This window comes from Nerophis ophidion, linkage group LG02 (assembly GCF_033978795.1).
Source record: "Nerophis ophidion isolate RoL-2023_Sa linkage group LG02, RoL_Noph_v1.0, whole genome shotgun sequence".
Lineage (NCBI taxonomy): Eukaryota > Metazoa > Chordata > Actinopteri > Syngnathiformes > Syngnathidae > Nerophis > Nerophis ophidion.
The window spans coordinates 69,857,047-69,873,002 of record NC_084612.1 but is presented as its reverse complement, the minus strand read 5'-3'; the positions used below and the strand labels follow the sequence as shown (position 1 = coordinate 69,873,002).

The 15,956-nt window shown below is 38.7% G+C and overlaps 1 protein-coding gene across 1 annotated transcript in view; it reads left to right on the top strand.

The window, feature by feature from the left end:
* LOC133544374 (protein-glutamine gamma-glutamyltransferase 5-like) overlaps positions 1-15,956 on the top strand; it is a 41,232-nt gene that overhangs the window by 1,827 nt on the left and 23,449 nt on the right. The window contains exons 3-7 of the mRNA XM_061889615.1: positions 4,945-5,178; positions 9,264-9,382; positions 9,489-9,617; positions 11,523-11,700; positions 11,776-11,911. Of these exons, the coding sequence (XP_061745599.1) occupies positions 4,945-5,178; positions 9,264-9,382; positions 9,489-9,617; positions 11,523-11,700; positions 11,776-11,911 (796 nt within the window). The remainder of the gene's footprint in view (positions 1-4,944; positions 5,179-9,263; positions 9,383-9,488; positions 9,618-11,522; positions 11,701-11,775; positions 11,912-15,956) is intronic.

Below are 15,956 nucleotides of genomic sequence, written 5' to 3'. Positions count from 1 at the left end.
CACGGGGAGAACATGCAAACTCCACACAGAAAGATCCTCAGCCTGGAATTGAACCCAGGACTGCAGGACCTTCGTATTGTGAGGCAGACGCACTAACCCCTCTGCCACCGTGAAGCCCTATATATATATATATATATATATATATATATATATTAGGGGTGTGGGAAAAAATCGATTCGAATTTGAATCGCGAGTCCCACGTTGTGAAGTGAAGTGAATTATATTTATATAGCGCTTTTTTCTCTAGTGACTCAAAGCGCTTTACATAGGGAAACCCAATATCTAATTTTTACATTTAAACCAGTGTGGGTGGCACTGGGAGCAGGTGGGTAAAGTGTCTTGCCCAAGGACACAAGGGCAGTAACTCGGATGGCGGAAGCGGGGATCGAACCTGCAACCCTCAAGTTGCTGGCACGGCCGCTGAACCAACCGGTGTGCGATTCAGAATCGATTCTCTTTTTTTTTTTTTATCGATTTATTTTATCCATCCATCCATCCATTTTCTACCGCTTATTCCCTTTCGGGGTCGCGGGGGGCGCTGGCGCCTATCTCAGCTACAATCGGGCGGAAGGCGGGGTACACCCTGGACAAGTCGCCACCTCATCGCAGAGCGATTTATTTTATTTTATTATTATTTTTTTTATCAATCCAACAAAACATTACACAGCAATACCATAACAATGCAATCCAATTCCAAAACCAAACCTGACCCAGCAACACTCAGAACTGCAATAAACAGAGCAATTGAAAGGAGACACAAACACGACACAGAACAAACCAAAAGTAGTGAAACAGAAATGAATATTATCAACAACAGTATCAATATCTCGCTGGATCGGTTCGCAGCCGAGTGTGAAGCGACCGGAATGAGAATCAGCACCTCCAAGTCCGAGTCCATGGTTCTCGCCCGGAAAAGGGTGGAGTGCCATCTCCGGGTTGGGGAGGAGACCCTGCCCCAAGTGGAGGAGTTCAAGTACCTAGGAGTCTTGTTCACGAGTGGGGGAAGAGTGGATCGTGAGATCGACAGGCGGATCGGTGCGGCGTCTTCAGTAATGCGGACGTTGTATCGATCCGTTGTGGTGAAGAAGGACCTGAGCCGGAAGGCAAAGCTCTCAATTTACCGGTCGATCTACGTTCCCATCCTCACCTATGGTCATGAGCTTTGGGTCATGACCGAAAGGATAAGATCACGGGTACAAGCGGCCGAAATGAGTTTCCTCCGCCGTGTGGCGGGGCTCTCCCTTAGAGATAGGGTGAGAAGCTCTGCCATCCGGGAGGAACTCAAAGTAAAGCCGCTGCTCCTTCACATCAAGATGAGCCAGATGAGGTGGTTCGGGCATCTGGTCAGGATGCCACCCGAACGCCTCCCTAGGGAGGTGTTTAGGGCACGTCCAACCGGTAGGAGGCCACGGGGAAGACCCAGGACACGTTGGGAAGACTATGTCTCCCGGCTGGCCTGGGAACGCCTCGGGATCCCCCGGGAAGAGCTGGACGAAGTGGCTGGGGAGAGGGAAGTCTGGGTTTCCCTGCTTAGGCTGTTGCCCCCGCGACCCGACCTTGGATAAGCGGAAGATGATGGATGGATGGAAGTATCAATATTAGTTATAATTTCAGCATAGCAGTGATTAAAAATGCCTCATTGACATTATCATTAGACAATTAAAAAAAAAAAAAAAAGAACAATAGTGTCACAGTGGTTTCTTATAAGCTTGACAACACACTGTGTCCAATGTTTTCACAAAGATAAAATAAGTCATATTTTTGGTTCGTTTAATAGTTAAAACAAATTTACATTATTGCAATCAGTTGATAAAACATTGTCCCTTGCAATTATAAAAGCTTCTTTAAAAAAAATCTACTACTCTGCTAGAATGTCAGCAGACTGGGGTAGATCCTGCTGAAATCCTATGTATTGAATGAATACAGAATCCTTTTGAATCGGAAAAATATCGTTTTTGATCCGAGAATCGCGTTGAATCGAAAAAATCGATTTATAATCGAATCGCGATATATATATATATATATATATATATATATATATATATATATATATATATATATATATATATATATATATATATGTATATGTGTGTAAATGTGTGTATGTACTTCAGAAGTACCAAGGGTTGAAAAAGCAGCTGGAACGGATGTAGAAGGTCAAGACTAAAGTGGGCCCCGTGGTAGTGGGGAAGCTCGGAGCAGTAACACCCAAACTGGGAGAGTGAACAACATCTGAGGCCTCAGTCCAGAAGTGCGCAGTCCTAGGAACAGCTAAGATACTGCGCAGAACACAAATACGGGGCGGTATAGCTCGGTTGGTAGAGTGGCCGTGCCAGCAACTTGAGGGTTGCTGGTCCGATCCCCGCTTCTGCCATCCTAGTCAATGCTGTTGTGTCTTTGGGCAAGACACTTTACCCACCTGCTCCCAGTGCCACCCACACTGGTTTAAATGTAACTTAGATATTGGGTTTCACTATGTAAAGCGCTTTGAGTCACTAGAGCAGGGGCGCTCACACTTTTTCTGCAGGCGAGCTACTTTTCAATTGACCAAGTCGAGGAGATGTACCTCATTCGTATTTATAATTTATACTTATTTATTTATGAAAGAGACATTTTTGTTAACAAGTTAATGGTGTTTAATGATAATACAAGCATGTTTAACACACATAGATTCCTTTCTTTCATGAAGACAAGAATATAAGTTGGTGTATTTGATTCTGATGACTTGCATTGATTGGAATTAGACAGTGGTGCTGATAACGTCCGCATTTTCAAATGGAGGAAAAAAAAAGTCCTCCTTTCTGTCTAATACCACATGAAAGTGGTTGGATTTGGCATCTCATTTGTCCAACTTGCATACTCGTTTTTAAACACTTTGTTATGAGAGTAGCATATGTGTGTGGCCCTTTATTGTCTGGCAGCAGGTGAGTGACGTCAGTGAGTGTGCGGGTGGGCAAGCAAGTGAGAAAGCGGTCGCTGAGGGCGGCGGAGAAATACATTGGCATCAAACTCCATAGCTTGCTAGCTTGTGCACGCTAGCTTTCTGAGACTCTTATTTTGTTAGCACAGGCAGGATGAAACAGGTCTTTTATGGTGAAGACAGGAACTGTGCTGTCGGTCTTTAGAGTTTTGACAGTAGGTACGGAGTCTCTAGAAATAAAATGTGTTTCTCTGCGTCCGCCCTGTTAGTGATTTTTTTCTTAAATATGAGCTCGCAGCAGCCAGCGTCATCTCACAAGATCCTCGGGTGCCGAGAATGTCAAACAACTGACGAAAGTGAAGTCTTGGTATGATTGATGATTGCTCATTTTTATGGTTATTTTTTAATGCCTGGCTTGAGATCGACTGACACACCCTCCGAGATCGACCAGTCGATCGCGATCGACGTAATGGGCACCCCTGCCCTAGAGAAAAGCGCTATATAAATATAATTCACTTCACTTCACTCAGACTCCCAGGCCTCTGGTAGAGGACCCAAGCTTGAGGATGACACAGATACCACCCCACCGGGGTGAGAAGGATATATCAAATATTCTCAAATAAAAAATGTCAAAAAACAAAATCAATATATTATAACATGCATTTACAGTATAAAATATCTACTGCTCTAAACTAGAAACTATCTGAAAATTTTAAGTTAATATATTATAACATAAATTTAAATAGTATTTTTTTTTATAATAGAAAATAAGAAAAATACATACATTTGAGTCAATATATTATAACATACTTATACAAAATATTTTTAAATTACAAAAATTTGAAACAAAATACAAAACATTGAATGAGTATGTTATGACATATAAAATATTTATCCATCCATCCATCATCTTCCGCTTATCTGAGGTCGGGTCGCGGGGGCAGCAGCCTAAGCAGGGAAGGCCAGACTTCCCTCTCCCCAGCCACTTCGTCTAGCTCTTCCCGGGGGATCCCGAGGCGTTCCCAGGCCAGCCGGGAGACATAGTCTTCCCAACGTGTCCTGGGTCTTCCCCGTGGCCTCCCACCGGTTGGACGTGCCCTAAACACCTCCCTAGGGAGGCGTTCGGGTGGCATCCTGACCAGATGCCCGAACCACCTCATCTGGCTCCTCTCCATGTGGAGGAGCAGCGGCTTTACTTTGAGTTCCTCCCGGATGACAGATCTTCTCACCCTACCTCTAAGGGAGAGCCCCGCCACACGGCGGAGGAAACTCATTTCGGCCGCTTGTACCCGTGATCTTATCCTTTCGGTCATGACCCAAAGCTCATGACCATAGGTGAGGATGGGAACGTAGATCGACCGGTAAATTGAGAGCTTTGCCTTCCGGCTCAGCTCCTTCTTCACCACAACGGATCGGTACAACGTCCGCATTACTGAAGACGCTGCACCGATCCGCCTGTCAATCTCACGATCCACTCTTGCCTCACTCGTGAACAAGACTCCTAGGTACTTGAACTCCTCCACTTGGGGCAGGGTCTCCTCCCCAACCCGGAGATGGCACTCCACCCTTTTCCGGGCGAGAACCATGGACTCGGACTTGGAGGTGCCGATTATCATTCCGGTCGCTTCACACTCGGCTGCGAACCGATCCAGTGAGAGCTGAAGATCCCGGTCAGATGAAGCCATCAGAACCACATCATCTGCAAAAAGCAGATGATATTTATTATTTAAAAAAAATATATTCTAATATAAAATATTTTGAAAATAATACATTTAAAAAAACTCAAACTAAATTTAATCAAAAAAACTTTTCAAAACATGTCAAAGCATATTTGTTTAGGACTACATATAGCATCTAAATATCCTCATTTGCCAATTCCAGTACGCCTATTCCCACTCATTTATATATTGTAAGGAAATGTTGAGTATGGAGAAAATTTGTACAAAACCAAAGTTTAATGTGAACTTATAAAGTATTCTTTTGACCAACTAACAGATCTTCACATCAATTGCTTCTCCCCACAGGCCGCCTGTACGTGCTCATGCCCGTCACTTTATCCACAAAGTTCTCTTTGAGCCGCTGGGGAGCCTTTATGGACCCGGACAGCCTGAACCCCAACAACCTCACAATATTTATTTCGGCCCCCGCCTCGGCCTCGGTGGGCCAATACAGATTTAAGCTGTGGGTGTTCGCCAAAGGCAAGACCACGGTTTGTGCTGTGGACACATTTATCCTGCTCTGCAACCCCTGGTGTCAAGGTGAGTCCGGGCATCCCTCAAATTCATGGTTCTGCCACTTTTCTTAATGTTGCATTTTTATTTTTTTCTGCAGATTTGCATCTTTCTAGTCCAAGTTATCAATTTAGTAGTGTTTGCATGCACAAACTAATTAAACAATTACATTAATACATTTGAATAAATAGAGTATACACTGTATGTATAAAGTGTTAACCAAAAAATATACAATAAAGTACAGTTCATTGAAATAACTTCAGGGGTTCTTAACCTTTTTGACCTCTGGGCTCAACTTTTCCACTACACCCAGAGCCCCGGGGCCCACTCGAATATGAACACTGAATATTGACTTTAACTATGTTGTTATAATTGAATCCAACCTACTTGATAGTTTAACAGAATAAACCTTGTCAAATGAAATAAAAGGGTGTGTTAATCACCTCAAAATATTATCAAGGCTTTGCTCAGGCTGATTCCAAAAATAGATACTAATCAAATATAGTGCAAGAAAAAAAAAAGACCTACATACAATTATGCAGTGCTAAGATGAATGATTTCTAGCTAAATTAGTAATATTAATAAATATTTCATTGAAATTAAAGTAAAAATGAACATACAGCTTAAGTCATAATTTTTTCGCTTAAAAACGTATTTTGTTTGTTTGATATTGTCATTACAGTAACATATATTTTGCGGTTAAGAAACACTGATGTACATTATTTTTGGTGTAATTAACGGAGTAAGTAGTAGTAGATTTTTCATATATTTTTTAATGTATTTATTTAATAATTAGTTTATTCAATAACTTAATCTAATTTAGTAGTTGCATTTTTTTAAATGGTTTTTTTAAATTGATTTTATTTATATTATTTCAGTGTTTAATCTGTTTTTAAATAGTTTTTACTAAAACATTTTATTTTATACTTTGTTTTTTTATGTTAATATTGTAGGTATTGTTTTTTTTTTACAATTTTTTTAATTATAGTGTGCAACTGCTGTTGTATATATTAGGAAACCTGTTTTGCTGCGCTGTGAAAGAGATTTGAATCTCAATGAGTATTTTAACTGGTTAAATAAAGGAAAATGAAATGAAATAAAAATTAAAAACTCAAAAGGTAAAACCTCAAGTCCATGTAATCTTCGTAAAAGCAAATAATGCATGAGAATAAGGGAAAATGTAACGAAAAGTGATCGTTAAGAATATACTACAAAAGTTAAAAAAAAGATGTACATTATGCAGTGCTAAGATAAATAAGTTGTAGCTAAATTAGTAGTAATAAAAAATATTTCTTAAATAAACATTGAGTGAAATTGAAGCAAAAATCAACATACAGCTTAAGTCGTAATTTTTGCGCTTAAAAACTTATTTAGTTTCTTTGATATTGTCATTACAGTAACATATATTTTGCGGTTAAGAAACACTGATATACATTATATTGTCCTAATTAACTGAGTAAGTAGTAGTAGATTTTTCACGTATTTTAAATGTATTTATTTGATCATTAATTCATTCAATAATTTAATTTAATTTAGTAATACACATTTTTTGAATGTGTTTTTTAAATGTATTTTATTTGTATTATTTTAGTGTTTAATCTGTTTTTAAATAGTTTTTACTGTAACATATTATGTTCTACTTCGTTAGTTTTTTTAATGTTAATTTTTAAAGTATTTTTTAAATTTATTTTTATTTATAGTGTGCAACTGCTGTTGTATATATTAGGAAACCTGTTTTGCTGCCCTATTGGCCAGGTCACTCCTGTGAAAGAGATTTGAATCTCAATGAGTATTTTAACTGGTTAAATAAAGGAAAATTAAATTAAATAAAAATAATAAACTCAAAAGGTAAAACCTGAAGTCCATGTAATCTTCGTAAAAACAAAATACGCATGAGGATAAGGGAAAATGTAACGAAAAGTGATCGTTAAGAATATACTGCAAAAGTAAAAAAAAAATGTACATACAATTATGCAGTACTAAGATAAATAAGTTCTAGCTAAATTAATAATAATTACAAAATATTCCTAAATAAACATTCAATGAAATTAAAGTAAATATGAACATAAAGCTTGAGTCGTAATTTTTGAGCTTAAAACCCTAATTTGTTACTTTGATATTGTCATTACAGTAACATATATTTTGCGGTTAAGAAACACCGATATACATTATATTGTTCTAATTAACTGAGTAAGTAGTAGTAGATTTTTCATATATTTCAAATGTATTTATTTGATAATGAATTTCTTCAATAATTTAATGTAATTTAGTGATTTAATTTTTTTGAATGTGTTTTTTAAATGTATTTTATTTATATTATTTTAATGTTTAATCTGTTTTTAAATTGTTTTTACTGTAACAATTTATTTTTTACTTGGTTAGTTTTTTTTTATGTTAATGTTTTAAGTATTCTTTTTAATTTTATTTTTAATTATAGTGTGCAACTGCTGTTGTATTTATTAGGAAACCTGTTTTGCTGCCCTCCTGGCCAGGTCACTCCTGTGAAAGAGATTTGAATCTCAATGAGTATTTTAACTGGTTAATTGAAGGAAAATTAAATGAAATAAAAATGTAAAACTCAAAAGGTAAAACTTCAAGTCCATATAAAATCAATCAATCAATCAATCAATCAATCAATCAACCAATCAATCAATCAATCAATCAATCAATCAATCAATCAATCAATCAATCAACCAATCAATCAATCAATCAATGTTTATTTATATAGCCCTAAATCACCAGTGTCTCAAAGGGCTGCACAAACCACAACAGAAACCACAACAACATAGCAAATAATGCATGAGAATAAGGGAAAATGTATTGAAAAGTGATTTATTAAGAAATCAGCGATCCTTATAGGGGTTGTAAGAACAGCACTACACATGTATATATGAAAATAGCGCTGTCGAATAATATATTTTTAAATCAGGTTAATCACACTATTGAATTTGGATTAATTACAGGTTAATACTCTCACTTTTGCACGGACATAACACATGTACCTCCTTTCAGGTAACCGTCCACGGTTAAGCTAAAAGAGCGGTGAAAATAAATTCTGTGATTAATCAGCGTATATATATATATATATATATGTATATATATATATATATATATATATATATATATATATATATATATATATATATATATATATATATATATGTATATATGTGTGTGTGGGAAAAATCACAAGACTACTTCATCTCTACAGAACTGTTTCATGAGAGGTTCCCTATATATATATATATATATATATATATATATATATATAAAGAGAAAAAAAAGGAAGACAGAGGGGGAAAATGTGGGGATAAGAGGAGGATTAGACAGAGAGACAAAAACTACAACAGCAAACACAACAAAAACAACAACAATAGAACAACACCAGCACATACAATATGTACAAATATGATCATAAAAGTGATGGCAAAGAAACAGATAGCGAAATAAATAATAATATAAAAATGACGATGAGCATTTTTACACTACAACTGGAGCAATACAAATACCAAGAGAAAAAGCGCTATTGATCATGAACAATACCAATAGTTTACCTCTATTATCAACAATACAGTTTTTCAAATGCAACAATACATATACAGTATATCCATCCATCCATCCATTTTCTACCGCTTATTCCCTTCGGGGTCGCGGGGGGCGCTGGTGCCTATCTCAGCTACAATCGGGCGGAGGGTGTATATATATGTATAAATATATATATATAGATATATATATATATATACATATATATAAAAATCTCCTGACGAATGAGGGAACACGTCATGAAACAGTTCTGTAGAGATGAAGTAGTCTTGTGATTTTTCCCACACCTACATATATATATATATATATATATATATACATATATATATATATATATATATTTATATATATATATATGTATGCACTACATATATATATATGTAGTGCGATATACATACATACATATATATGTATATATATATATATATATATATATATATATATATATATATATATATATATATATATATATATATATATATATATATGCTTTTTTTGTGATTAATCACAAGTTAACTTGTTATTGTTGACATGCACAAACCAAAGTTTTGTTTTTTAATGTCATACAGCGGATTCAGTCTACATTCCCTTTGAGGACCAGAGAGAGGAATACATCCACAATGACTCCTGTTTGCTTTTCATGGGGACGGCTAAGAACATCGTGTCCAGACCGTGGTCCCTAGACCAGGTAGGAAGTCAAAAACCGAGTATCACCAATAGCACAGGGGTTAGGCACTCACAGGCGGCTCCTTGCACTTCCAGTTTTCCCTAAATGTTCTCTCCCTTTGTAAAAGTTCGAGCCCTACGTTCTGGAGGCGTGTCTCAACCTGCTGAGTATCAGCCCTCATCACCAACACAATAGAAGGAAGGACTACCTGAACAGGAGGAACCCAGTCTACATCAGCCGGGTGGTGTCTGCCATGGTGAGAAACGAACCGTACATCACGCTTTGACTCATTCTGACACACACACACTCTCATGCAGACACACACTCACACTGACGTCACCGCAGCCAAAAAATCGGGAACAATGTCTCGGCAGAAACCTGCCAAGCAAAACCGTTTTTTAACTGTCAGCAAATTAACAACTGTTTGTTACTGACACAAACTAGGCAGCCATGCATTTATTTTGCTCCCCTGTGCTGTGCACATTGAAATATAAACTTGTGTTTCACTTAGGGCTGGGAATCTTTGTGCAGCACATGATTCGATTCAAAACGATTATTCTCAATTCAAAGTTAGTACTTTTTCGATAAATTTGGGTGCCATTTCTATGATGAACCACATTCCTCCATACGATCTACAAAGAGCTCTGATACATTTCATGTTACTTATTAGAAAACTGGTTTTATTTAGTAAAATTCTTCTCAAACATTTGATGAAGTCAAATACAAATAAGGCAACAAGAGAAGTATCCAACACTTCTCTTTATACATATATATATTGTTGCGATCCGTTACTCGGATCTTCACATATTGTTTATTGTTCCATTGTCTCATTCTCCAGCTGACCAGCTTACTTCCTGTTTAGTCAGTGACCATGGTTACACATTGATTTCACCTGCTCCTCGTTTTCTACACACACCTGGTTCTCCTTGATTACTCCCTATATAAGCCTTCCTCTTTCCTTCGTCCAGTCTGGGTTCATAATTTGCCTTCGAGCAACGGTATCGACTGACTTCACGTACGTATAGTCTCGCTAGCTTTTCACGCTAAGCCTTTGTTTTATTCCAGCTCTCACGCTGATGAATTTTTTCCCTTTTGTGTGCCTTCGTGCCAGTCTTAGTTTTTCTGTTTGCTATTCCTAGCTTTTATGTTAGCGTCCTTGGTTTGTTTTGTCTGTTAGCTCCAGTATTTTTGTTCGTAGCCTGCTTTTGTTAAGTTTAATAAATCATTTAAACTTACCATTGCTGTGTTCTTGTCGACGCATCCACGGAGGGACAAACCCGGCATTACTATGCCAATCAGTCATTACATATACAGTATATATATATATATATATATATATATATATATATATATATATATATATGTACATATATATATGTATATACAACATTCACACTCACATTCACACACTAGGGCCATTTTTAGTGTTGCCAATCAACCTATATTTATATATGTATATGAATATATATATATATGTATATATATATATATATATATATGTATATATATATATATATATATATATATATATATATATATATACATATATATATATATATATATATATATATATAACCACAAGACTAATCTATAAAATCACAAATATTTTGAAAGGTATCAGATATGTTGAAATGAATTAGTTTTAGCAAGAGGACAGAGCTTTCCAGAAAATCAGGTTACATGTTATGTGCAGCTTTTGAAGCCCATCCATCCAATCCAATCCAATCAACTTTATTTATATAGCACATTTAAACAACAATAACGTTTCCAAAGTGCTGTACAGCCATTTTAAAAACAATATTTAAAAAAAACAAAAAAAAACAATATGATGCTCCACCAATGACTGAATAAAAACAAAAAATAAATGAATATAAAAACAATGTAAAAACAAAAATGATTAAAAACTATTTTAAAGGGTAAAATCAATTAAAACAGTAAAATCCATTTTCTGCCGCTTATTCCCTTTGGGGTCGCGGGGGGTGCTGGTGCCTATCTCAGCTGCAATCGGGCAGAAGGCGGTACACACCTTGGACAAGTCTCCACCTCCTCGCAGCCTCTTGAAGCCATTTCTTTCTGTCCTTCACCTGTGTGAGAGCACTTGGTCTCAAGTTCCAAGGCCTTAGTGAATTTTGGTCTCGGATTGATTGTGCTCGTTACGCAGATCAACTGCGAGGACGACCGCGGAGTGCTGAAAGGCAATTGGTCGGGCGACTTCGACGATGGAGTGCACCCGTCCAAGTGGACCGGGAGCAGCGACATCTTGAGGCGTTGGGCCGAGTCGGGTTACCACCCGATCAAGTACGGCCAGTGTTGGGTGTACGCTGCCGTCATGTGCACGGGTGAGTACAACCTTTCCGATCTGCACTGTCGGGCAAAGATTGACACTTTCTCTGCGTTTTAATCGTATCTTTCAGTCATGCGAGTCCTTGGCATTCCTTGTCGAGTCGTCACCAATTTCAACTCGGCTCACGACACCAACGGCAACCTGGTCATCGAGGAATTCTACAGCGAAACAGGCCAGAAGCTGAAGAGCACCAAAGACTCCATATGGTCAGTAGGGACTCACGGGAAGGAACCAGTAACCTCTTTTATACGAGATCCTGCAACTGGTTAGGGTTAGATTCAAGTTTATGATTTTAAAGGCCTACTGAAACCCACTACTACCGACCACGCAGTCTGATAGTTGATAGTCTGAACATTGCAACACACGCCAATACGGCCTTTTTAGTTTACTAAATTACAATTTTAAATTTTCCGCGGAGTTTCTTGTTGAAAACGTCGCGGAATGATGACGCGTGCGCGTGACGTCTCGGGTTGTAGTGGACATGTTAGCCCAGCACCACACACGGCTAAAAGTCGTCTCTTTTCATCGCATAATTACACAGTAATTTGGACATCTGTGTTGCTGATAATAATATAGAGACCCCGAACGGGTGAAGCGGTAGAAAAATGGACGGATGTATGCACGAACAACACTTAAAACCTTCATTATATCAGTGTGTGGAATTAAATGATGGAATGGATTAAGCAAAGAAATCAAACGATGTACTAATATAATCCACTTCAAGAAACTCTTTAAACTTAAAGTGTTTACAAAGTACAAAGAAGAAGAACCATGATAAACATTCTGAATTTATTTCATCCATCCATTCATTTTCTAGCTAATCCTACTCATCCATTGCTTTCCTCCTCTCCAAGGTTCTCATAGTCATCATTGTCACCGACGTCCCACTGGGTCATTATTGTCACCGATGTCCCACTGGGTGTGAGTTTTCCTTGCCCTTAAGTGGGCCTACCGAGGATGTCGTAGTGGTTTGTGCAGCCCTTTGAGACACTAGTGATTTAGGGCTATATACGTAAACATTGATTGATTGATTGATCTCACCATCCATCCATCCATCCGTCATCTTCCGCTTATCCGAGGTCGGGTCGCGGGGGCAACAGCCTAAGCAGGGAAACCCAGACTTCCCTCTCCCCAGCCACTTCGTCTAGCTCTTCCCGGGGGATCCCGAGGCGTTCCCAGGCCAGCCGGGAGACATAGTCTTCCCAACGTGTCCTGGGTCTTCCCCGTGGCCTCCTACCGGTTGGACGTGCCCTAAACACCTCCCTAGGGAGGCGTTCGGGTGGCATCCTGACCAGATGCCCGAACCACCTCATCTGGCTCCTCTCGATGTGAAGGAGCAGCGGCTTTACTTTGAGTTCCTCCCGGATGGCAGAGCTTCTCACCCTATCTCTAAGGGAGAGCCCCGCCACACGGCGGAGGAAACTCATTTCGGCCGCTTGTACCCGTGATCTTATCCTTTCGGTCATAACCCAAAGCTCATGACCATAGGTGAGGATGGGAACGTAGATCGACAGGTAAATTGAGAGCTTTGCCTTCCGGCTCAGCTCCTTCTTCACCACAACGGATCGGTACAACGTCCGCATTACTGAAGACGCCGCACCGATCCGCCTGTCGATCTCACGATCCACTCTTCCCTCACTCGTGAACAAGACTCCTAGGTACTTGAACTCCTCCACTTGGGGCAGGGTCTCCTCCCCAACCCGGAGATGGCATTCCATCCTTTTCTCACCATATGAAATATAACTCACTTCACCAATTATTTATTTATTATTATTGTTGTTCTTACTTATTGAGTATATTTTGAATAAATTAAGAACAGGATGTGAACAAAAGTGTTAGCAACTGCTAAATAAAGGCAAAAAGGGGTAGGATTAAAGGCCTACTGAAAGCCACTACTAACGACCACGCAGTCTGATAGTTTATATATCAATGATGAAATATTAACATTGCAACACATGCCAATACGGCCTTTTTAGTTTACTAAATTACAATTTTAAATTTTCCGCGGAGTTTCTTGTTGAAAACGTCGCGGAATGATGACGCGTGCGCGTGACGTCTCGGGTTGTAGCGGACATATTAGCCCAGCACCACACACGGCTAAAAATCGTCTCTTTTCATCGCATATAGAGGCACACAGTAATTTGGACATCTTTGTTGCTGAATCTTTTGCAATTTGTTCAATTAATAATGGAGACTCTAAAGAAGAATGCTGTTGGTGGAAAGCGGTGGATTGCAGCTGCCTTTAGCACCGAAACACAGCCGGTGTTCCTTTGTTTGTTGTGAAGCTTTAACACAGAGCGGTCAAGCGAACATGTTCCTCTACGTCAACCAGCAAGTTTTTGGATGGGAAAATTGTGATATTTAGTCGGCTCTTACCGGAGACTTCAGTGGATTATGGGACCTCCTGCAGCAGCTGTCAAAAAGGCAGCTGTGATCTTGGCTCCTCCATTGGCCTCTCTCTGAGATACTGGCGTTCACCGCAGCTATCCGACTTTCAGGTATGACTTTAGAATCTCACTAAAACACTATTAAAACAATAAGCAGATAAGGGATTTTCCATAATTATCCTAGTAAATGTGTCTAATTATATCTGAAACGCTACCACTGCCGCCGCCCGGAGCCGTCGTTTTTTTTTTTTTTTTTTAAAGTACCTCACTCTATCTTTCCTCATCCACAAATCTTTCATCCTCGCTCAAATTAATGGGGAAATTGTCACGTTCTCGGTCCGAATAGATCTTGCTGCTGGTGGCTATGATTATAAACAATGTGAGGATGTGAGGAGCTTTAAAACCCGTGACGTCACGCACACATCGTCTGCTACTTCCGGTACAGGCAAGGCTTTTTTATTAGTGACCAAAAGTTGCAAACTTTATCGCAGATGTTCTCTACTAAATCCTTTCAGCAAAAATATGGCAATATCGCGAAATAATCAAGTATGACACATAGAATGGACCTGCTATCCCCGTTTAAATAAAAGAATCTCATTTTAGTAGGCCTTTAAAGTCAGGATCTGGAATTACAATTAGCGCTAAAGCTAAAGTTCTTCTTAGAATTCTTAGTATAGGGCTAGGGGTTAAGATTAGGCGGTAGGGTTAAGGTTTGTGTTGGGTCTAGGGTTAGAGTTTAGACCAGACCTGGGCAAATTAAGGCTTGGGGCCACATGCGGCCCGTTGAGCTTTTCAATCTGTCCCGCCGGACATTCCCAAATAATTGTTTTAGATCTTTAAGATGGAAAGTGCTGCTGCTATTATGATGTGCGGTCATGTTTTCTAATGACCGTAAGTCTTGAACTATACAAAGTATTTTAATGGTTGGAATCTGCACTTTAGCATGATATGTTAGTTACTATGGTAATCTAATTAGTTACTATGGTAATCTAATTAGTTACTATGGTCATCTACGTCACAGCAGCTCAGACGAGGCACCAAGCAGTGGGGGTGGGGAGCGTTTCCACAGACGCAGAAGGAGATTTTCACAATAAAGTTCTAAAGCTTAGTGATATATAGAATATAATAGAAAGTACTTTATTGATCCCTGGGGCAATACAGCAAATATCAGATATATCAGATTGTAGGTGGGTTTATTTTGTACCCTTCGCGTTCACTATTTGTTGCATTTTTGTTCCGTTTCATTTGATTGTAAAATATGTCGATTGAAAGGGGGTGTAACATTCATATTTTGTCAATATTCAGTGTTTTATCATTCATAGAAAAAGGTAAAAATTCCATTCTGTTTTTTTAAGGCAGTCTGTCATAACGTTTTTAGCATTCAATCAGACATTATTCTGAGGTTTTGTATTAGTGTTCCTAAAAATAGATATACCGGCCCCCAGACATATTTTTTTCTCCAAATTGGGCGTCATTCTGAGCTCCGACTTCCAACTTTTGAAGTAAATGGAACGCAGAGGACAGAAAAATAATAATAACTCCCGGGAAAGAAACAGGATGATTGTGCATATCTTTGCATATGATGCTACATACACTATATTTCCAAAAGTATTTGGCCTTGCTCTCAGTCTCCGTTTTACTTCATCCCAAAGGTGTTCTTTTAGGGTCAGGTCAGGACTCTGTACAGGCCAGTCAAGTTCATCCAAACCAGACTCTGTCATCCATGTCTTTATGGAACTTGCTTTGTGCACTGGTGCACGGTCATGTGAGAGGAGGAAGGGGCCCGCTCCAAATTGTTCCCACAAGGTTGGGAGCATGGAATTGTCCAAAATGTTTTGATGTCCTGGAGCATTCTAAGTTCCTT